Source organism: Salvia miltiorrhiza, chromosome 2, assembly GCF_028751815.1.
Source record: "Salvia miltiorrhiza cultivar Shanhuang (shh) chromosome 2, IMPLAD_Smil_shh, whole genome shotgun sequence".
In the NCBI taxonomy this organism is placed as follows: domain Eukaryota; kingdom Viridiplantae; phylum Streptophyta; class Magnoliopsida; order Lamiales; family Lamiaceae; genus Salvia; species Salvia miltiorrhiza.
Window position 1 is genome coordinate 26,574,114 of NC_080388.1, and position 19,337 is coordinate 26,593,450.

A 19,337-nucleotide genomic window follows, 5' to 3' on the forward strand; every position below is an offset into this window, starting at 1 on the left:
CAGAGCTCCGCTGGCCACCGTCGTCGCCGCCACGACCTTCCTGCACCACCACTCTCGTAAGATCAGTCGAGAAGCGAGAGATGTGAGCTTCGATCCCAAGGAGCGTATGCAGCGGCGCATACCAGCCGCAGACGGCGAGCCCCACTTAGAGAGCATGGAGGAGCACAAGCAGCGCGCTCTTCTCATCTTCCTCGACTTGTACCTCCACGCCCTAGCGCCGGTCGTGGACGGCCTCAAAGACGCCTACTGCGACGCCGGAGCTTCGGAGAAGGGGTGGATTAGGTTTTCGGCTTGTTTCCAGCGAGCTTGATGAAGAAGATGGTGTGGGTCCCACTACCAATAAAATAAAAAAAAATAAAAAAATTAAAATAGTTTACGGTGTTAACCGTCCGTTAAGTCGGAGGGGTTAATTGGCGGAAATTAAGTACTTCAGGGGCTTAGTTGACACACCTCTGTCCATAGGGTGTTAATAGTTACAGGGGCCTCTACGTTAGGGGCCAAATTGATACTTAACCCTAAAATAAACCATGTAATAAGGATAAAATAGGCAATCTACATGTTATGCCCAAGAGTTCAAGACACATTTTTTATTAATATAAATATAAATTGTTAGAGAGTTATCTTTACAAAAGTTGGTGGGTTAAACTTTTGATATGAGGCGATTAAAGTTATTTTCGTGGATTTATTGTTGCTACCACCCTAAGCTAGAAGTGGATGGAATAAAACTTTTGATGCGGCGCTTTTAGAGCATATCCAGCGCCGGAATATAAGCACCGCATCGAGCCGGTTTTGCTCTTCAGCGCGTGGTGTGTCCCCGATGTTAAGCCAAGAACCGAGTGTTAAAAGGGGAGATGGCATGCGCGTCCCAACGACGCGCGAATAAAAAAAATGAAAAAGTTGCATAAAGTGGGGGAAGAAGAAGAAGAGAAATGGGGGAAGAGGGGGCGGTGGGGGAAGAAAAAAGGAGAAAAAGAAGAGAAAGTGGGGGGTTTGGGCCATGAGGTTTTGGTAGAATTTTTATATTTTTGTATTTTGATTTTTGATTTTTTAAAAATTTTTAAATTCTATTTTAAAATTTTTTTAGTAATATTTTTAATTTTAAAATTTTATACTTTAGTTTAATTATTGTAATGTTGAATTTTAATTTTAATGAAAAATAGAATTTAAAATAAAAATATAAAAATAGAATTAAATGGAAATGAAGATTTAATAACCTCCTATAGAATCTTTGCATTGGAGATGAGAGATGCTAAGGTAGAGAGCACCTCATAGAGCCCCCTTTAAACACCTTTCATTCAAGATGCTCTTAACTCTTAAGAATACCCTTAATCTTTACTTTCACGTTTCTGCGTGGCAGTGCGTCTCCAACAATATCTAAGGAAAAGTCTAGGTCGTGAGCACATAGTTGAAAATTAATTGTGTAGCAGCCAATTGTAGAAGTATTAAAGGTGGACTCACCCACACACAAATTTACAACTTAGACCTACCGCCTGGGAAACGAGGCTGATAAAACTAAACGACACTTGCATACGATTATGCCTCTCTCCGTTGTTAGTTGTGAAGAAATGAATATGATGTGCAGCAGCAGAATCCACCTCTCTCTATTTCTATTCACGACCTCCTTTTTCTCAGTTCACACAACAGATACTATCGATACTTCCCACACATTAAGCGATAACCGTGATGACACTCTCATCTCATCCAACGGAGACTTTGCGTTGGGGTTTTTCAGCCAAGGGAGCTCCAAGAATCGGTACGCCGGCATATGGTACAACAACATTAAAGACAAGACTGTGGTGTGGATCGCCAACAGAGACCATCCACTCACGGATCGATCAGGTACGCTTAGACTCATTGAATCAGGTGGCCGCCTGCTTCTTCTCAACGCTACCAATGCTACTATTTGGTCTGCTAATGTATCAAGCAGCAGCTTGCACACTCCTCTCGCACGTTTACTCGACACCGGAAACCTCATTGTCACAGATGCTAACGATGACAAGAATTTCATAAGGCAGAGCTTCGACTACCCAACCGACACTCTATTGGCAGGGATGAAGCTTGGTAAGAACTTGGTGACTGGCCGTGAAGTCTACATCTCGTCGGCAAAGAGCAACGATGATCTGGCAACAGGAGGTTTCACGTATCGCTGTGACCCTACTGGTTATCCACAGATGGTGATCAAAGAAGGCGCCTCCATCCGGTATAAATCAGGGCCGTGGAATGGTTTCTGGTTCAGCGGCAGTAAGGTGTTGTCGAAAAGCTCCATTTTCTCGTTTGGATTGGTGATGAACAGGAATGAGGTGTACTATTACTACCGCCTCCTCAACGATTCCGTGTATACGAGGTTGACGCTCAACGGAAGTGGTTTTGTACAAAGATGGGTGTGGTTTAATCAAACCCAGAACTGGATGCTTTATCTTTCTTTTCCACTACGTAACTGTGATACGTATAACGTGTGTGGTGCATATGGTATTTGTGGTAATACAACCAATTGCTCATGTTTGAATAAATTCGAGCCGACTGATCCTGGAGGTTGGGATAGAGGTGATTTTTCCAGTGGATGCATTCGAAGAACCCCCTTCAACTGCCAAGATGGCAATGTTTTTCTCAAGTACTCCGGAATCAAATTACCAGACACGGAGCGTTCCTGGTATAACGCGAGTATGAGTCTTGAAGAATGCAAGGTGGCATGCTCCACAGATTGCTCTTGTACAGCCTATGCAAGTCCCAATATAAACAACGGCGAAAGGGAATGTCTACTCTGGTTCGGTGACCTTGTCGATGTGAGAGAGATGTCTCCTGGACAAGATATCTACATTAGGATGGCTAAATCTGGATTAGGTATGATTCAATCATATACTGATAGACCGTGGCATCTGTTTTCTTTTCTTTTTCTTTTTAATTGAGTCAGTTATTTATTCTTAGTTCTTCTTGTCAAATAGTTTGGGCTAAAGGCCTATAACGTGTGCATGGGCTTTTAGGGTTAGGGTTTCCTTTTTACCTATTTAATAGGCTTATCATAGTTAAGAGTCGTTTATGTGGAATCATAGTATTGTTTAGGACAGCTATTGCTGTAGGCCTCGGTGAGGAGTTTTCTTTTAATTTCTATCATTTATAATATTACCGTTCAGTTCTCGTTCCTTCTCCACCTTTACTCTATCAATTGGTCCGACCTGCCATGGTTGCTACGACGCGCAGCACCGAGTCTCGACTGGATTATTTAGAGAAGGTGGTGTTAGAGTTGCAGACATCGCTGACCTCCCTTACCAAAGCAGTCGACGCTAACCGTTCTGCCATGGAAACTCAACTTGCAGCCATCTTGGCCGCCGTGTCTTCCACTGGAAAACAACCCTTCGTTCCAGATGATCCCGGCGACTCTTCCACTGGGAAACAGCCGTTCGTTCCCGACAACACCAACCCCACCACTATTCCGATTCAAAAATCTGACTTACCCGGGTTCGATGGATCTGATCCCGTGGGCTGGATTGCTCGAGCCAACCAATATTTTCTCGTCCATCGCATTCCCCCGGCCATGAAGCTGCAGCTTGCTATTATCGGCATGTCTGGCGCAGCTATTTCCTGGTTACAACTACTCCTGCGTCGTAACCCCAACCCGGCATGGCCACAATTCACCCAAGCCTTATTGGCGCGTTTCGGCGATGCCTCCACGCTCAACACCTACGAGGCCTTGTTTCTATTACATCAAACAGGATCTCTGGAGGATTACATCGCTGCTTTCGAAAGCCGCGTGGCCCAGCTGCCTCCCCTTTCAGATGACCAGTGCTTAGGATATTTCCTCGGTGGTCTCCAGCGTTCGGTGCGAGAGCAGATACAGGACAACGCTCTCACTGACTACACCTCTGCGGTCAGCGCAGCGCGCCGTGCTGCCCGTCCTAGTACCCCTACCGTGTTTTCCCACCGTGTTACCCCTCTCACAGCCGGCCAACCAACAGCCACAGCTACCTACTCTTCCGACTCCACGGTTTCTGCCGCCTCACTACCTTTAAGCAAGGCCAAAAACTTTCGCCAACTGCCGCAATCAGAGATTCAAAAACATCTTGCCGCTGGTACCTGCTTCCGTTGCGGTCTGACTTTCGGACCCCTTCACCGCTGCCCGCCTAAGACGTTGAACGTCCTTGTGTGTGATGAATTGGGGGAGCCCGAGTTCGATGCACTACACCAGCATGCGCCTGTTGAGGCATCCTATTTCCGGTCCATACTTCAGCCTTGAGGACAAGGCTGTTTTGTCCGGGGAGGCTATTGATAGACCGTGGCATCTGTTTTCTTTTCTTTTTCTTTTTAATTGAGTCAGTTATTTATTCTTAGTTCTTCTTGTCAAATAGTTTGGGCTAAAGGCCTATAACGTGTGCATGGGCTTTTAGGGTTAGGGTTTCCTTTTTACCTATTTAATAGGCTTTACTACAAAAGTTTACATACATAACAGTACATAGATAACGGTTTTTTTCAAAAACCGTTATCTATGAGCGCACTTTTAGGAATAGATAACGGTTTTGAAAAAATCCGTTATCTATGTACTGTTGTCTATATCCATAGATAACGGTTTTTGAAAAACCGTTATGTTTTTGCGTTATCTATTAGTTGCATACATAACGGTTTACAAAACCGTTATGTAACCGTTATCTATGACCATCTTTTATAACGGTTTATTCATAACGTTAAAGAACCGTTATGTATAAGAGTCATTTACAACGGTTTTGGAACCGTTATCTTTGAGCGTATCTAAAAACTGTTGTGTATAATTTTTTTTTATTAATTTTTTTTATTAATTTTTTTAAAATTATATTATATTATATTAAAAAATAACATATAAATTGTTTATCCTAAAATCTGAATTTATTCCTAGATATAGACTTTGAAAAATAAAAAAATCATAACATTTTTTATTAAAAATCTAAATTAGAAATCTAAATACCAAAAATTGAATATTAAAAGTGAAAAAAAGAAAAAGACAAATCCTTATTTCTCTTCAAAATTTCCCCCAATCTCTTCAAAAATTTTCTCCAATCCCGCGCTGAATCCAATCCTGTCTCCTCCCTGTCTCTCGACTCCCTCTCTCCCCTCTCAACTCCGTCGCCGGCGCCGCTGCCCTGCACCGGCCCGTCGCCGCCCATCCTCGCTGCTGCCCCGTGCCCTAGTTCTTCTCTATTCGATTGGTTGAGCCCTAGTTCTTCTCTGTTCGAAACAACCCAGCCGTCGCCATCTCAGGAAGACCGGCGAGCTACGCGACCTAGAGCCCGCCCATCGTTGCTGGTGGTCCGAGGATCGGCGAGCCGATGGTGTTCTACGGCCGGTTCTCTTCTCAACTCCACATAATCGAGGCAGGAAAGGGGGAAAGCCCTAATTCTCTAATTTGCAATCGAGAGCAGATGAGGTTGATAATTGGGCGTCGAACAAGAGTTTTGCCCCTTCTCCCTCTCTCTACCTCCTCTCTGCGCCGCCTTTGTCTCCGGCGAGCAGCCGCTAGCCGCCACCTTCTCCAGCCTGGCGTCGCCCCCCATCCCCATCACCCCTCTCTCGCTTCCACCACCACGGTATACTCTCTCTCTCTCTCTCCATTTTCTATATGTATTTCTATCTTTGCGTAATTTTTGAATTTGGGCAGAGCAACCTCCATCGTCGGCTCAGCGCCCACCACCGCTCCAATCGCACCACCACTACCCCTGGCACCTGCCTCCAGCCTCTGACTCCGACAACAGTCGCCCTCATTCTTCAGGTAACAACTAAATGAAATTGAAGAGTGCATTAGGTAGCAAATTTTAGGGCATTTTGGACTCGAATTTTAGGGATTTATGGCTTGAATTTTCGCTAGTTTTTTTTTCTTGTTTCAGTTCATCTCATCTTTTTGTTCTTGGTTATTCTGAATTGAGAATATTGAACACTGCTTTCTGAAAAGAAGTTGCTTAAATTCATCTCATCTGTTTGTTTCCCCAAAGTTAGGGCTGAAACTGTGCATGCTAATTAGGTTGTTCGAAGCAGAAGAAGTGTTGGAATAACAAATCTGCTGCTGTTGCTGATGGTTTAGAATAGGAGCAGCACTGGTTCACAGCTATATTCTAGCTTGTTTTGCTTCTTCTTAAAAAAAAAAAAAGGAAACTGATAAACGAGCTCGTGTTATGCAGTGTTGTACAGGTCACTTAACAAGCCGATGCAGCTGGAGCATTGGAAAGAAGAGAGTGGAGACCCTTGTGCAGAACCACCCTGGACTGGAGTTCAATGCATCGGATCATCAATTATCGACCTGTAGTTCTTCATTATCGATATGATGATATAGATTCTTCTTACAGATTGACTATTATAGTGACTCTGACTTCTTATTTGTGTTCTTTTTTTTCAGTAAACTTCATGGGCTGGGGCTGACAGGAAGCATTGGATTTGAGCTCTCAAATCTCAAGAGTCTGAAGAAATTGTAAGAAAATTCTGTCAATTTCTGTGTTCTTCATTCATCATCGTGCATTGTTGTGACCTCTTTTTAATTGTGTGAAAATCATTTTTTAGGGACCTTAGTTCAAATGACATTGAGGGATCAATCCCCTACAGTTTACCTCCCAACCTCACGCACCTGTAAGATACTCGACATAGGCTTGTTCGTGTAAGAACTAAGACCATTTGCTTCAAAAGTTTTACAATAATAACTGTTTTGGTTCTCTTCAATGCATATCAGAAACTTCGCTGAGAACAAATTTAGTCAGAGCTTTCCATACTCGATAGAGAAGATGAAACACCTCCAACATCTGTAAGTAGCTCTATGTTTAATAGGATGTGGTACTGAGAATTCCAAGTCTTCTGTATGATTACTGACCGTGTTTTACTCCGTGTTTTATTAAGATCTTAATTAAGATTGTAAGTCGATGTTGCTTGGTCATCTCAAATTATAAGAAATTTAAGGTTATTCTGGTTCAAATTTGATTAGATACGATTCTATGTTAAGGTAGGATATTTCTCAAACTTTTAGGGTATGGCTCATTCCTCATTCTGTTTCATCTTCTTATCTAAGGTTTCATTCCTTCATTTTAATTTTTGGAGCTTAAGTGCCCTAATCTTTACATTTATGTTGTTTTAGGTTTGAAAGTACACGGTGATAGAGAGATTGATAAAGAGATAAGCTTCAAGGTGAGTTTTATGTCCTCTTGCTTTTAGTTTTAGTTTTATATCCTCTTCCTACATTTTATACCATTGCTTTTAGTGCTAATACTCACTATTAGCACTTTCCACTCATTTTCTTTGCAACTTTATCGCTTGCATGCTGAGAGGTTGGTATTTGGTAATCTGCTTATCAATCTCTTTTATTGAATAATTTGGAACAATTTAATATATTGAGAAGGGTGAGGTTGGAATTGGTGTTAGTTCTTATTTAGCATACTAGAACTCTATCAAACAGGTAAACTATCTAATATATTTTTCTGAAGCATACTTGTTTGGTTTCATGATGCTCTATTACTCTGGTTTCTTATCATCCCTCTCTCCACCAAATTTATTAGGCTTGGCCTTTTGTTATTGTTCTTTGTGTTTCTTTTGGTTCCTGGTAGTGGTAATACAGATCATTGCAAAGATACTGAAAGGTACTTTTTCATGGTTGGCCAAGAAATAACTTCCCAATTCTGGTGCCCCCAGTTAGCTTCAGTGAACGAGAATCGGGAGTAATTACTGCCGCCTTTTGGTTATTACATCTAACTAATGTTATATATTTGTTTTTGGAGGTGAATTTGCGTTAATCACTCTTTTATGTCTGTTTGTATTTGTGGTTGTAGATATGTTATAGTAGGTGGTGGAAATTCAGTTGGTTATGCTGCTCGGACTTTTGTTGAGCATGGAGTGGCTGATGGGAAGCTCTGCATTGTCTCCAAAGAGGTTTTTCATTCTATAATATGGCACAAAACTTTGTGTTGCTGCGCTGCTTTAGTTGTTCTTGTGGAGTATCAGACAATGAAATTTTGTGTATTTTGTGAGCCATAATTAGCTTGCCTTTTTCTCAGTTCGGATGGTTTGTTTATAGTAGTACTCTACTTGTTTCAGTCTGTTCTTCTTGTTTATAGATCCTAAATTTGCTTCTTCTTTTGTCTGATCTTCCTGGTCTCACTGATACTGAGAAACCAAGGATGAGAGGTCCAAAGAGGGCTTCAAAGATCCGCAAGCTCTTCAACCTTAACAAGGAAGATGATGTTAGGAAGTATGTCAACACATACCGTCGCACATTCACCACCAAATCTGGTGAGATATTTGCATTCATTTCGTATACAAATACAATGATCCTTGTGTGACTTTAAACCTATTTTGATTTCACATGCTTCCATTTGACATTTATTTTATGAACACAGACAACAAAGTCAGCAAAGCTCCTAAGAGTGGAGATGAGAAAGTGATAGGAGGACTTTCATGCTTGATGTCGGAAATTGGTCAAGCTGTGGGTATCATTTTACAATTATTTTGAGGTCAAAAGACAACCAGAGAATCATAGCAGGTTGACTAACTAGTTCTTGAGGATTTGGTGCTAGAAATATTGTATGATAGATTTTTATTTTAGCTATAAGGTAGTTGGTATTTTCAATTTTGAATAGGAATATGCAATGATGATGTATACTTGATATTTGGTTCATTTGTATAATAATGTATGAATATTTTGAATGATATATAATATTGTTATTGTTGATTTTATCATTTTGTCGTTTTATAAAAAGTGCAAAATTTAAAAATATACTACAATTATAAAAAGTGCAAAAAACTGTTATAAAAAGTGCAAAAAAGCGTTATGTATTCTAATCAAAGATAACGGTTAAAATCGTTATAAAAAGTGCAAAAATCGTTATAAAAAGTGCAAAAAAACCGTTATAAAGAGTGCAAAAAACCGTTATGTATTCTATCAAAGATAACGGTTAAAACCGTTATAAAAAGTGCAAAAAACTGTTAACTATGATAAAAAAAATAAAAAAAAAATTAATACATAACGGAAAAATCTTAATACATAACGGTGAAAAACCGTTATGTATTCTATCAAAGATAACGGTTAAAACCGTTATAAAAAGTATAAAAAACTGTTAACTATAATATGAAAAAATATATATTATGGAATAGATAACGGATAAATTATAATACATAACAGTCGAAAACCGTTATGTATAATCAATATAGATAACGGTTTTATAACCGTTATGTATGTGTGGTTGTACTGTTATCTATTCCCTTCATAGATAACGGTTTCATAACCGTTATGTATGTGTGGTTGTACTGTTATCTTTTCCCTTCATAGATAACGGTTTTTAAACCGTTGTGTATGACACCTATAATAGATAACACCACTATACACAACGCTTTTTTTGCTCATAGATAACGGATAAAATCCGTTATCTATGAGCGTTTTTCTAGTAGTAAGAGTCGTTTATGTGGAATCATAGTATTGTTTAGGACAGCTATTGCTGTAGGCCTCGGTGAGGAGTTTTCTTTTAATTTCTATCATTTATAATATTACCGTTCAGTTCTCGTTCCTTCTCCACCTTTACTCTATCATATACGGATCAATGTTTTTGCAGTTGATGACATGAAAATGATATATTCTTTCCATACAGACTCGGGAAGTAGGAAACGAGAAATACTTATTGTTACATTGTCACTGGTGATCGGGATTCTGATACTAGGCCTAAGCCTGTTGCTGTTTTACCAGAAACGAAAGCAGCAAGAAAAAGGTGAGACAATTTATGAGTTATGCGATTATTTTCTTTCTTATATCCATAGCCTCTTCCATTCTCGTTTTACAGGCAGGCTGAGGCATTCTTTTGAAAATCATGAGGAGCTAGAGCTACCAATGTTTGAACTATCCACAATAATTAAAGCTACTGATGGATTTTCAATCCACAATAAGCTTGGAGAGGGTGGATTTGGACCTGTTTTTAAGGTAAAGACATATCACAAAACATGCTACCTTTCTGTTAGAAAGCCAGGTTAAGATCAGAAACAAAAATTTAGATAACTAAATTTATGTACTAGGGACTGCTAGGGGGACAGGAAATTGCCGTGAAACGACTGTCAACAACTTCACAGCAAGGAGTGGATGAATTCAAGAATGAAGTAATCTGTATAGGAAAACTTCAGCATCGAAATCTAGTGAAGCTCCTTGGATATTGCATTCAAGGAATAGAAATCATGCTTGTTTATGAATACATGAGAAACAAAAGTCTCGATTTCATACTTTTCGGTAAGATTTTCCCACATTTAGCATCCAGCTCAATTGTTGAAATTTAAGGTTAAACATAATAAACACAGATTCAAAGAAGTTGTTAGAACGAAATTAACATGAGATAATTACTAGATTATTTTTGTTACACAAAATAAAAATAGAAAGCATATTTCCTCACCTATTTGGCATGCAGATCAAGTGAAGGGAACGATACTAGACTGGCCGAGGCGCTTCAACATTATTAATGGTATAGCTCGGGGTCTTATGTACCTCCACCAAGACTCCCGTCTCAGAATTATCCACAGAGACCTCAAAGCCAGCAATATATTACTAGATTCAGACATGATTCCCAAAATATCAGACTTCGGTCTTGCAAGAACATGTGGAGGCAACGAAACTGGAGCCAAAACAAGTCGAGTAGTAGGAACATAGTATGTATACCATCCTTACAATGTAATATATCCTATATCAAATTCCAATTTCTATGTTTTCTATCTAAAATCCCAGTGAGTATTTTCCTATAGTGGCTACATGTCCCCGGAGTACGCTGTAGACGGCATATTCTCAGTGAAATCAGATGTCTTCAGCTTTGGTGTTCTGGTGCTTGAAATCATAAGTGGCAAGAGAAACAGAGGCTTTTCTATGGTAGATCACTCCCACAACCTTCTTGGGCATGTAAGTATATTTTTTATTCTTGCAGTTTTTATTGGTATGGAAAGTATCCTTATGTAATATGAGGTCATTATACCACAGGCATGGATGCTTTACAAAGAAGAAAGGTCACTGGAATTAGTAGATTCTTGTGTGGAATATTCAAGTTACTTATCCCAAGTTGCAAGATCAATCCATGTGGGCCTTTTGTGCGTGCAAGAACAGACAGAAGAGCGGCCAAACATGTCTTCAGTGGTGCTGATGCTCAACAATGATGGAATGCTGCCTGAAGCCAAACATCCTGGTTTCTTCACAGCAAGAGATATTATACGAACTGAAACTTCGAATAACTCGAATACTGCAAGTTCCAATAATACAATGACCATTTCGCTGCTAGAGGCTCGTTAAAGAAATACAAAAGTAAATATAACAGACTAGTTTAGTATACTTACAGATTGTGTATACTTCCTTATAAATGAGTAATTCTGCTGACAATTTTTAGTGGACACCCTGTTGTAGAAGTTGTGAGTTGAAAGAGAAACAGAGGATTTTCTTGCAAGAAAGGGTTAATATGTTCTTGCTCTGACGTTGTTCCAAGAAGTTAATTATGAAAATATATTTGAGGTGAATTGGAGTAGGCAATATTTTGCGCAAGAAAAGAGATTGTCTTTCATATATGCTTTTGAGTTTTGATCCTACCTCATCAAAAAGGGCGAATACGTCATGTAACGTACAGATTGAGGCCAATGGAATGTGCATCAGCCTCCGAAACATGCAGAAGAACACAACATCTTCACAATTGAATGCATCTCCAGAGATAGATTGGGTTATATAGCGTCTGCTATCTCCTACCGAGTAATTCAAAATAAGAGAAACTGATAATAATCAATAGCAACTGGGAAGGACAAAAAAAGATCATTCTTTTGTGTTTGAGTCTAATACACTGGTCTTACTTTCATAGCGGATATAGACAGGCAAAATGCAGAAAATCTTCATGACAAGTAAAACACACAACATCATGCCAATCAACCTACATGTTCTCTAATTCGACTTTGTCCAACCTTCATACATCTTGGTGATGATAGGATTGAAAACAGTCTCGAGCTCCTTCATCTTGTCTTTGAAATCATCAGCCTCTGCAAAACTGTTTGACATAAACCACAGTACAGTAGACTCCAAAGCACCTTCGATCTTCTTCTTGTCGTCTACTGTGAGCATGGCTGCAATCTTGTCATTTTCAATGGTGTTCCCCACGTTATAGACGTACTTCTTCAAAGCTTTCTTGGCCTCAACCTTCTTCTTAAGCTCCTGGTCCTCCCTCTTGTACTTTTTGCCATCCCTCACCATCTTCTTTATTTCTTCCTTGGACAGCTTGTTGTTGGTGATGGTGATCTGGTTCTTCCGTCCAGTTGCCACATCTTCCGCTGACACATTCAAGATACCATTCGCATCAATGTCGAAGCACACATTGATAGAAGGAACACCTGTGGGCGCAGGGGGAATGCCTCTGAGCTCGAACATTCCTATCAGATTGTTGTCTCTTACCCAACTTCTTTCACCTTCGTACACAGAAAACTCCACATTGGTCTGATTATCCTCGCAAGTCGTGAATATATCCTTGGTACTTGTAGGGATAGTTGTATTCCTCGGAATCAATACCTCCATTACACCTCCAACACCTCGAATACCAAGCGACAAAGGAGTTACATCCAAAAGAACTAAATTCTGCACCTTGTCATTGCCTTCACCACTCATGATTGCAGCTTGCACAGCAGCACCATAAGCCACAGCTTCGTCCGGATTAATGCTCTTGCACGCCTCTTTCCCATCGAACAGCTCCTTCAACAATTGCTGCACCTTGAGAATCCTACTTGACCCCCCAACCAGCACCACCTCATCCACGCTGCTCTTCTCCATCTTTGCGTCCTTCAAGCACATATCTACCTGTTTCATGCACTTGTTGAATAAATCCATGTTAAGCTCCTCAAATTTAGCACGAGTGATAGTAGAAAACAGATCAATCCCCTCAAACAACGATTCAATCTCAATTGTGGTTTGGGAAAGCAGAAGAGAGGATCCTCTTTGCCCTTTCACAAGCAGTCCTCAATCTCCGAATAGCTCTTAAATTCCCACTAATATCCTTACCCTTGCTGCGTTTGAATTCTTTAATGAAGTGATTCACCATCCTATTGTCGAAGTCCTGACCTCCAAGATGAGTATCACCAGCAGTAGCCCTCACATCAAAGATGCCCTCATCAATCGTGACTACAGAAACATCGACTGTGCCACCACCAAGGTAAAAAATGAGCACATTCTTTTCCATAGAGGTGTTAGCACTTTTATCCAGACTGTATGCAAGGGTGGCAGCAGAAGGCTCATTCATTATTCTCATAACATTTAAACCGGCCATGGTTCCGGCAGCCTTAGTTGCCTGACGCTGAGAGTCGTTTAAATAAGCAGGCACCGTTATGACAGCATCCTTGACAGTTGATCCAAGATATGTCTCAGCAACATCCTTCATCTTGGAGAGCACCATTGAGGAGATTTCCTCGGGAAAAAACTGTTTTACCTTGCCTTTGTAGGTTACTACTATCATAGGCTTGTTGGAGGGATCAGGAATAACCTTGAATGGCCAGAGTTTCATGTCACTCTGAACCGTAGGGTCACTGAATTTGCAGCCGATAAGCCTCTTTGCATCTGCAGAACACATTAAGAAAAAAAAATCATCTAGTTGGAGTTGAGAGAGAGACAGACAACCATATTCAGAGAGCAGGACAAACTCCCCAAATCGATAGATAAAATCAAAATATAAACTTTGGAAATGGAATCTGGTTTAATCACAATTTACAAAAATTAGCCCTCACGCATCACTTCATCAACGTCGCTGCTAATTTAACTTTGACAAGAAAACTATCACACATCACACATATCAACATGACACCAAAACGAAACAAATAAAAAGCATGGAAAATACCAAATATGGACATATATAATAACAATCAATCCACAAGATAAAATTAACTCACCGAAAACAGTGTTAATAGGGCTAATGACGATTTGATTCTTGGCAGCATCACCGACTATACACTCGGAGTCGGTGAAGGCTACGTAAGAGGGCGTGGTGCGGTTGCCCTGATCATTCACTATGATCTCAACACGCTCGTGCTGCCAGGCCGCCACGCACGAATACGTCGTCCCTAAATCGATCCCAATTGCCCGTCCTTGGCCGCTTCCCGCCATTAAAGATACCAATAATAAACAGAGTTTAAATGCTTAGTGAAAATTTGAACAAGTACTGAATATGAAATGCAAGAAACCGGAAGAGATAAAAAAACTGCAGCTAAGACTTAAACAGATTTTACATAGATAATCTCTGAGGTTCTGGAAAATGGGGAATTAAAGTGATGTAAGTTGAAAGAAGTCTAAATGTGATATGCTCATCTATCTATGGAGATAGAGTAAACAAAAAGTAAGTAGGTGTAGCAGGCCTCTTGCTATCACATCATGGCGTCAGCGTCGGAGTCGGCATCGTCTCTCCGCGCAACTCAATCTAAGACTAAGTTTATCAACGAACGATCATCACTAAAAAAGCAAAAACAAAATATAAAAATAAGAAAGAAGGAATAGTTAAGCATGAATAGGCTATCATGCAATGGTTTGGCGGACCAAGTTTTTGAAAACCAATTTTAGTGGTCCCCCCTCCCAATTCAATGATACTCTCTCCGTCCACTAATTCATGATCTAGGAAAAAAAAAACACGAGTTTTAAAAGAAAATGTATCAAAGTGTATTATTTATTAGTTGAGTGGAGAAAAAGTGTATCGTTTATTGGTTAAAAAATGTATAAATAGTTACTAAAAATGGATAGGACATGAATTGGTGGACGGACCAAAAATAAAAGTTGGACATGAATTGAAGTTTAAGCTTACGCGTGGGCTTTTCGTAGGCATATTTAACATTTATCAATGGCACCTCAAATATAAAAATTTTAACATAAATTAAAGTTTCAACATGTCCGATCTTTAGAAAAAAATATATATAAAATAAAAAATTAAATAAATATTTAATTGATTGAAATAATTATTGTTTATTTATTTATTTCAAATTCGTTATATATCTAATTAAACGGCTTTCCATGATATTTCATTTAAGATGCATATATAATCCAAGATGAAACCACACAAAAACAATAAAATTGTGTTATGTGTCAGGAATAAACAAAATAGAAATTAAATTATTACACACTCCCTTGTCGTTTTTTAAAAATACTTATATTACATAATAATCGACAATAATTTTTTTAAAATAATATATATTACTAGTATATATTTTACTATATCATCCGTATTTTTAAAAAAAATATTCACTTTTCTATTTTTATGTAGAGTGGGATTTAATAATCAATTACTTAGATGAGAGTATTAAAAAGTTACGTGTGCACATCATTTTGTATACAAATTTATGAAATACTCACTCCGTCCACTAATTCATGTCCTACTTTTCTTTTTGGTCCGTCCATTAATTCATGTCTTATCCATTTTTAGTAACTATTTATATATTTTTAATTGATGGGTCCCAATAAACAATACACTTTTTTCTCCATTCAACTAATAAACAATACATTTTTTCTTAAAATCCGTGTTTCCTCCCCTAGGTCATGAATCAGTGGACTGATGGAGTATTATATAATCAAGGGCAAATGTGCACATTAGCCCCTGAACTTGACACCCTATGAGCGTTTACCCCCCAGGCTCGGTCAAGGAGCGTTGACCTCCCTGAACTCCTGCAAAAAAATGAGCAATTAAACCCCTCCATATAACGGAGGCCAGACGCTGTTTGCTCGAATTTGATTTTTTTTATTATTATAGGTGGCGGGCCCCACACTAACGACATGCGCGGGATATTGAGAGAAATAGAGGAGACGAACAGACACATCTCATTCTCTTCCAAACCACACTCAGAAATCAGAAGAGCGCCTTCGCAAAGAAGCCGAAGTCGTTTCTACATCAATAGTTGACGGGAATCTATAAGCATCCGAGTTGAATCTCTCAAAAATAGGTTAGTGAATGCAAAACTCATTTCAGTCTATTTTTAACATGCAAGCAATATAATAGTTGGATTCTCTATTTTTTTAGGGTTTTTTTTTTTTGTTTTTTGATTTTAAGCATGAACCATAATCTGTGTATTCTTCGTTGTCATATTGCAAAATGGCGATCCTTGAAATTGTATTTATTTTTAATTGGTGGAGTAGTTGGAAGAAGAAGGATGAAACTGGGGAGTTGGTATATGATGGCTTTAATCATATCGAAATAAAGGAAACATTAGGGAACATGACTTTAGATCGAATTATGTCTTAATTTGAGAGTTGTTACTCCTCTAAACCTAGGGCAGTTTATGCTTTGAATGAGGACTATACTATAGATAAAGGCCTAGTTCCCCTTGTAGATCCAATCCAATGTCATAATAAGGTGTTAGATTATCAGGAACTTGTTGGCCAAGAGGAGATAGAATTTTATGCAGATCATGAATGTGATCCTTTACCTGGTATAGAACCTCTAAAGATGTTTATGGAAGAGAATGACGATGATGGTGGGAAAGAAAACACTGAAATAAATATGCTAGATAGTGTTGATGTTGGTATGACTGAGGGAGATGTGAAGGATGTTGGGGTTAAACAAAATGAGAATGGTGAGGGTGTTGTTCAACCTGACCATAGAGAATAAGAGGTTGAGACAATAGGAATTGATGATGTTGATGATTCTTGGTTACAAGAGGTAGAGATTGTTCATGAGGTTGGGGTTAAACTAAATGAGAGTGGTGAGGCAGTTCATAATGAAAAAGAGGGTGTGACACATGAGAGGACAGGGACTGAGAACCATAGTGTTAATGAGGGTGAGGGCAGTCAAATGATACATGAGAGTGCAGGGACTGATGGTGAGGGCATGGGTGTTAATGAAAGGGAAGGGGTTGAGAGTGAAGAAGTAGTAAATGAGGGAGACACTGATAATTCTAGTGTATATAGTGAAGATTTTGGGGAGAGTGATGATGATGAGAAGAGTTTAGAGAGCTTTGTAGGTAGTGTGGAAATGGCAGAACATGAAGATGAAGAAGATGAAGTGGCGGCTCCTGATTTTGAGGAAAAGGCGGAGCCTCCGCCCTACCGATTCCAGAAGATTGTAGATCGTTTCACCGAGATCTATTTCCCCATTATCAAACATGTGAGGACTTTCATTTTTCTTGCTTAGTGTAGCATCTGTGATGCTCTGTTCTCTTTCGTGTGAAACCCCAGTTCATGTTGCCTGTGTGCTGTTGAATAGCATCTGTGGATTTTGGATTCATTTGTATGTGCTGATGATGGGTGTTGCGTTTTTTGGATGTGTGGCAAGAACATATGTGGATTTGTGGGAGATTTGGCTAATATGATGATTTTTATTTGATGTTTTCACATCTGTGATGCTTATTTTTTCTTGTCATTCTGGCCATTAAACCCATTAGTGATTCCTATGTGAAGAAATGGGTTTGAGGTCCCCCGATCTTAAAAAGCCCCTTAATCTACCTGTGTTATGTGTTTATCTTTGTGCCTTGTGTGATGGTGATGCTTGTTGTTTTCTGTGTTTGAGGTTGTGAGTTTTAACAAGAAATCATGCATAATTTTCAAAGTAAATCAAACACTACAATGAGGCTTCAGCCTTTACAAAAATGAGGCTTTGAGGCCTTTGGCTTTTTTACAAAAAAAACTTCTATGTCTACCAAAGTCTAACCTTTACAAAAAAGAGTCTTTCTTGCTTCATCTAGGCTTCAAAGAGCTGAATTTGAGCCTCATATCCATATCCCAACTTTTCAATAAGATGTTGTATTCTTTCTTCTTCCCCTGCCTCTATCATGTGACTGATACACTCGTTGACAAGTTGCTTGTCAACTTCCAATGTGATTAGCAAGGCATTCTGCCTAATTAGAGCATCTTTGCTCATATGTGGCACTTTGTAGGCATTATGACCTTTCATTCGCATTGTTTCTATCATGCACCCCTGTAGGGATAAAAAAAAAAACATTGTTTAATGCAACTGGATTGAGTTCCATGAAGCTATTGCATACTGCATTCACTAATTGATCAACAGTTGTGCAGACAGCCTTCTCTTGAATGCTTTGAATTGCTCTAAACCATCCCAAGTCATTGAGATTCGTGTCCGGTGATTCGGGTGGTTGGTGAACAATTCTTATATCAAAGCCTTTTTGAGAGGCAGCCTGCCTGAATTATGGATCTAAGTCACTTATGTGTGGTTTGGCCTAATCTTGTTGAATGAAAATCAACTTTGATGCACTCTCTGGCCATTTAGCCATAATAGCCGGTACAATCTGGATATTATGAAATTTAAAACCATAGCAGTTACACTTTGCATACTAACTCAACATTATAAAGTACACCATTACATTTTGTGCATATCTCTTTGCGTTTCCATACCTTGTTGATGAAGCATTCTTTTGTCACCACTCTTGTTATGGACTGCAATGGTTTTGTCTCTAGAGTCCCTGCACTTGTGTTCTTGCTTCTTCTCTTGGCTGGTACTTTTTCTATGAATGGGAAAATGCTTATTTTCCCATCAAAGATCACATTACCATTCTCATCGAAGATGGGCCTGCAAACCGCGCACATAAACATCACCTTTTTTATGAATGTCTTGCTTTTACAGCTCATGTACGGTTCGGGCTCGTCTTGTGTGAGATAAAATCGATGAGAAGCTTTTGTCATGTAGAACCATTTCTCACTATGTGTACTGTGTTGTGCATTGTCTTAAATCGCAGAATGTCAGCAATTCTATCATATTCTAAGGCTTCCAATGAAAACCTTAACCTGAGAAGTTTATTAGGGGTAGTTTGATCAGGCTTAATGGCACTAACATGTGCTTTGATTAGCCCTAGATTCACCCACCTTCCCACTGTGCTCTTGCTACACTTTATTCCAAATGCTAGCTTTCTAATTGTACCTCTTCTACACAACTCCAATGACTGAATTTGCTCTATGTCAATCTGAACACACTTTGTGAAACGTGGTGTATACCTTTTTGTGGATGTTAAATTGATGAGCTGACCTTGCATCTTTTGTTTCTTTGCTTCAGCCCAGAAACGAGTGATCGTGCGCCTCCCCAAGTTGAATTTGATGTCGGCATCCTTCATTTTGCCATATTTGGGTTTGCCATCCTTGGAGTTTTGAAGAAGGAATTGGACTACCATCATCTTTTTATCATCTTCAACATCCTTCAAGTGCACCATTTTGTGAAGTGTTTGTCTTTAGAAAGTGTTTTTATGTATTGTTAGGATATATAGTGTTGGGAACTTTATGGAATATCCTAATCCTTGTTTTGATGATACCAATATTCATAGGTCTTAATTGTAATAGACTAGAACTATTTGAACTCAAGTGTTAGAGTTCATTTCTAGTATAGCTTGTGGTTCCGAAGACTGAAGACTGAAGATACCAACTGAAGTATCAGTTGAAG

The 19,337-nt window shown here is 39.2% G+C and overlaps 3 protein-coding genes and 1 pseudogene across 7 annotated transcripts; 2 read left to right on the forward strand and 2 right to left on the reverse strand.

The window, feature by feature from the left end:
• The first annotated feature begins 1,433 nt into the window (after positions 1-1,433).
• Positions 1,434-11,469, forward strand: LOC131007633 (G-type lectin S-receptor-like serine/threonine-protein kinase At4g27290). Of its 4 annotated transcripts, XM_057934541.1 has the most exons (8): positions 1,534-1,839; positions 2,016-2,841; positions 9,582-9,698; positions 9,771-9,907; positions 10,000-10,207; positions 10,383-10,620; positions 10,714-10,864; positions 10,943-11,469. In XM_057934541.1, exons 1-8 carry the CDS (start codon positions 1,684-1,686, stop codon positions 11,246-11,248), a joined length of 2,139 nt encoding a protein of 712 aa, XP_057790524.1. In that variant the 5' UTR covers positions 1,534-1,683; the 3' UTR covers positions 11,249-11,469. The 4 variants fall into 4 exon arrangements, 3 of the variants coding, with proteins under 3 accessions (XP_057790523.1, XP_057790524.1, XP_057790525.1); XR_009096193.1 differs by having other exon boundaries at positions 1,434-2,841; positions 10,697-10,864; positions 10,943-11,083; XM_057934540.1 differs by having other exon boundaries at positions 1,437-2,841.
• LOC131007643 (uncharacterized) lies at positions 5,139-8,615 on the forward strand. Of its 2 annotated transcripts, XR_009096194.1 has the most exons (10): positions 5,144-5,552; positions 5,624-5,734; positions 6,141-6,261; positions 6,356-6,427; positions 6,517-6,582; positions 6,683-6,754; positions 7,082-7,131; positions 7,604-7,658; positions 7,770-8,229; positions 8,337-8,615. XR_009096194.1 is itself a non-coding variant. In XM_057934560.1 (3 exons), exons 1-3 carry the CDS (start codon positions 5,295-5,297, stop codon positions 6,041-6,043), a joined length of 429 nt encoding a protein of 142 aa, XP_057790543.1. In that variant the 5' UTR covers positions 5,139-5,294; the 3' UTR covers positions 6,044-6,117. The 2 variants fall into 2 exon arrangements, 1 of the variants encoding a protein (XP_057790543.1); XM_057934560.1 differs by lacking the exons at positions 6,141-6,261; positions 6,356-6,427; positions 6,517-6,582; ... (3 more) ...; positions 7,770-8,229; positions 8,337-8,615 and adding an exon at positions 5,984-6,117 and having other exon boundaries at positions 5,139-5,552.
• A 325-nt stretch (positions 11,470-11,794) lies between the features above and the next one.
• LOC131007638 (heat shock cognate 70 kDa protein-like) lies at positions 11,795-14,267 on the reverse strand (annotated as a pseudogene).
• A 3,363-nt stretch (positions 14,268-17,630) lies between these two features.
• Positions 17,631-19,110, reverse strand: LOC131008199 (uncharacterized). Its single transcript, XM_057935091.1, has 5 exons — positions 18,692-19,110; positions 18,302-18,476; positions 18,152-18,195; positions 17,935-18,088; positions 17,631-17,867 (listed from the first exon to the last, which is right to left on the reverse strand). The coding sequence occupies exons 1-5, from the start codon at positions 19,108-19,110 to the stop codon at positions 17,631-17,633; spliced, it is 1,029 nt and encodes a 342-aa protein (XP_057791074.1).
• Between the last annotated feature and the right edge of the window lie 227 nt (positions 19,111-19,337).

Bases quoted from the DNA above. Each gene is read 5' to 3' on its own strand.
- LOC131008199 (XM_057935091.1), bottom strand. From the start codon at position 19,110: ATGGTGCACTTGAAGGATGTTGAAGATGATAAAAAGATGATGGTAGTC. The intron at 18,477-18,691 runs GTTAAGGTTTTC...CGCGGTTTGCAG, and splicing joins ACCCCTAATAAACTTCTCAG to GCCCATCTTCGATGAGAATG. The intron at 18,196-18,301 runs GTATGGAAACGC...CATAATATCCAG, and splicing joins AAGAATGCTTCATCAACAAG to ATTGTACCGGCTATTATGGC.
- LOC131007643 (XM_057934560.1), top strand. From the start codon at position 5,295: ATGGTGTTCTACGGCCGGTTCTCTTCTCAACTCCACATAATCGAGGCA. The intron at 5,553-5,623 runs GTATACTCTCTC...GAATTTGGGCAG, and splicing joins CTCTCGCTTCCACCACCACG to AGCAACCTCCATCGTCGGCT. The intron at 5,735-5,983 runs GTAACAACTAAA...CATGCTAATTAG, and splicing joins CAGTCGCCCTCATTCTTCAG to GTTGTTCGAAGCAGAAGAAG.
- LOC131007633 (XM_057934540.1), top strand. From the start codon at position 1,536: ATGCCTCTCTCCGTTGTTAGTTGTGAAGAAATGAATATGATGTGCAGC. The intron at 9,699-9,770 runs GTGAGACAATTT...CTCGTTTTACAG, and splicing joins ACGAAAGCAGCAAGAAAAAG to GCAGGCTGAGGCATTCTTTT. The intron at 10,621-10,713 runs GTATGTATACCA...ATTTTCCTATAG, and splicing joins AGTCGAGTAGTAGGAACATA to TGGCTACATGTCCCCGGAGT.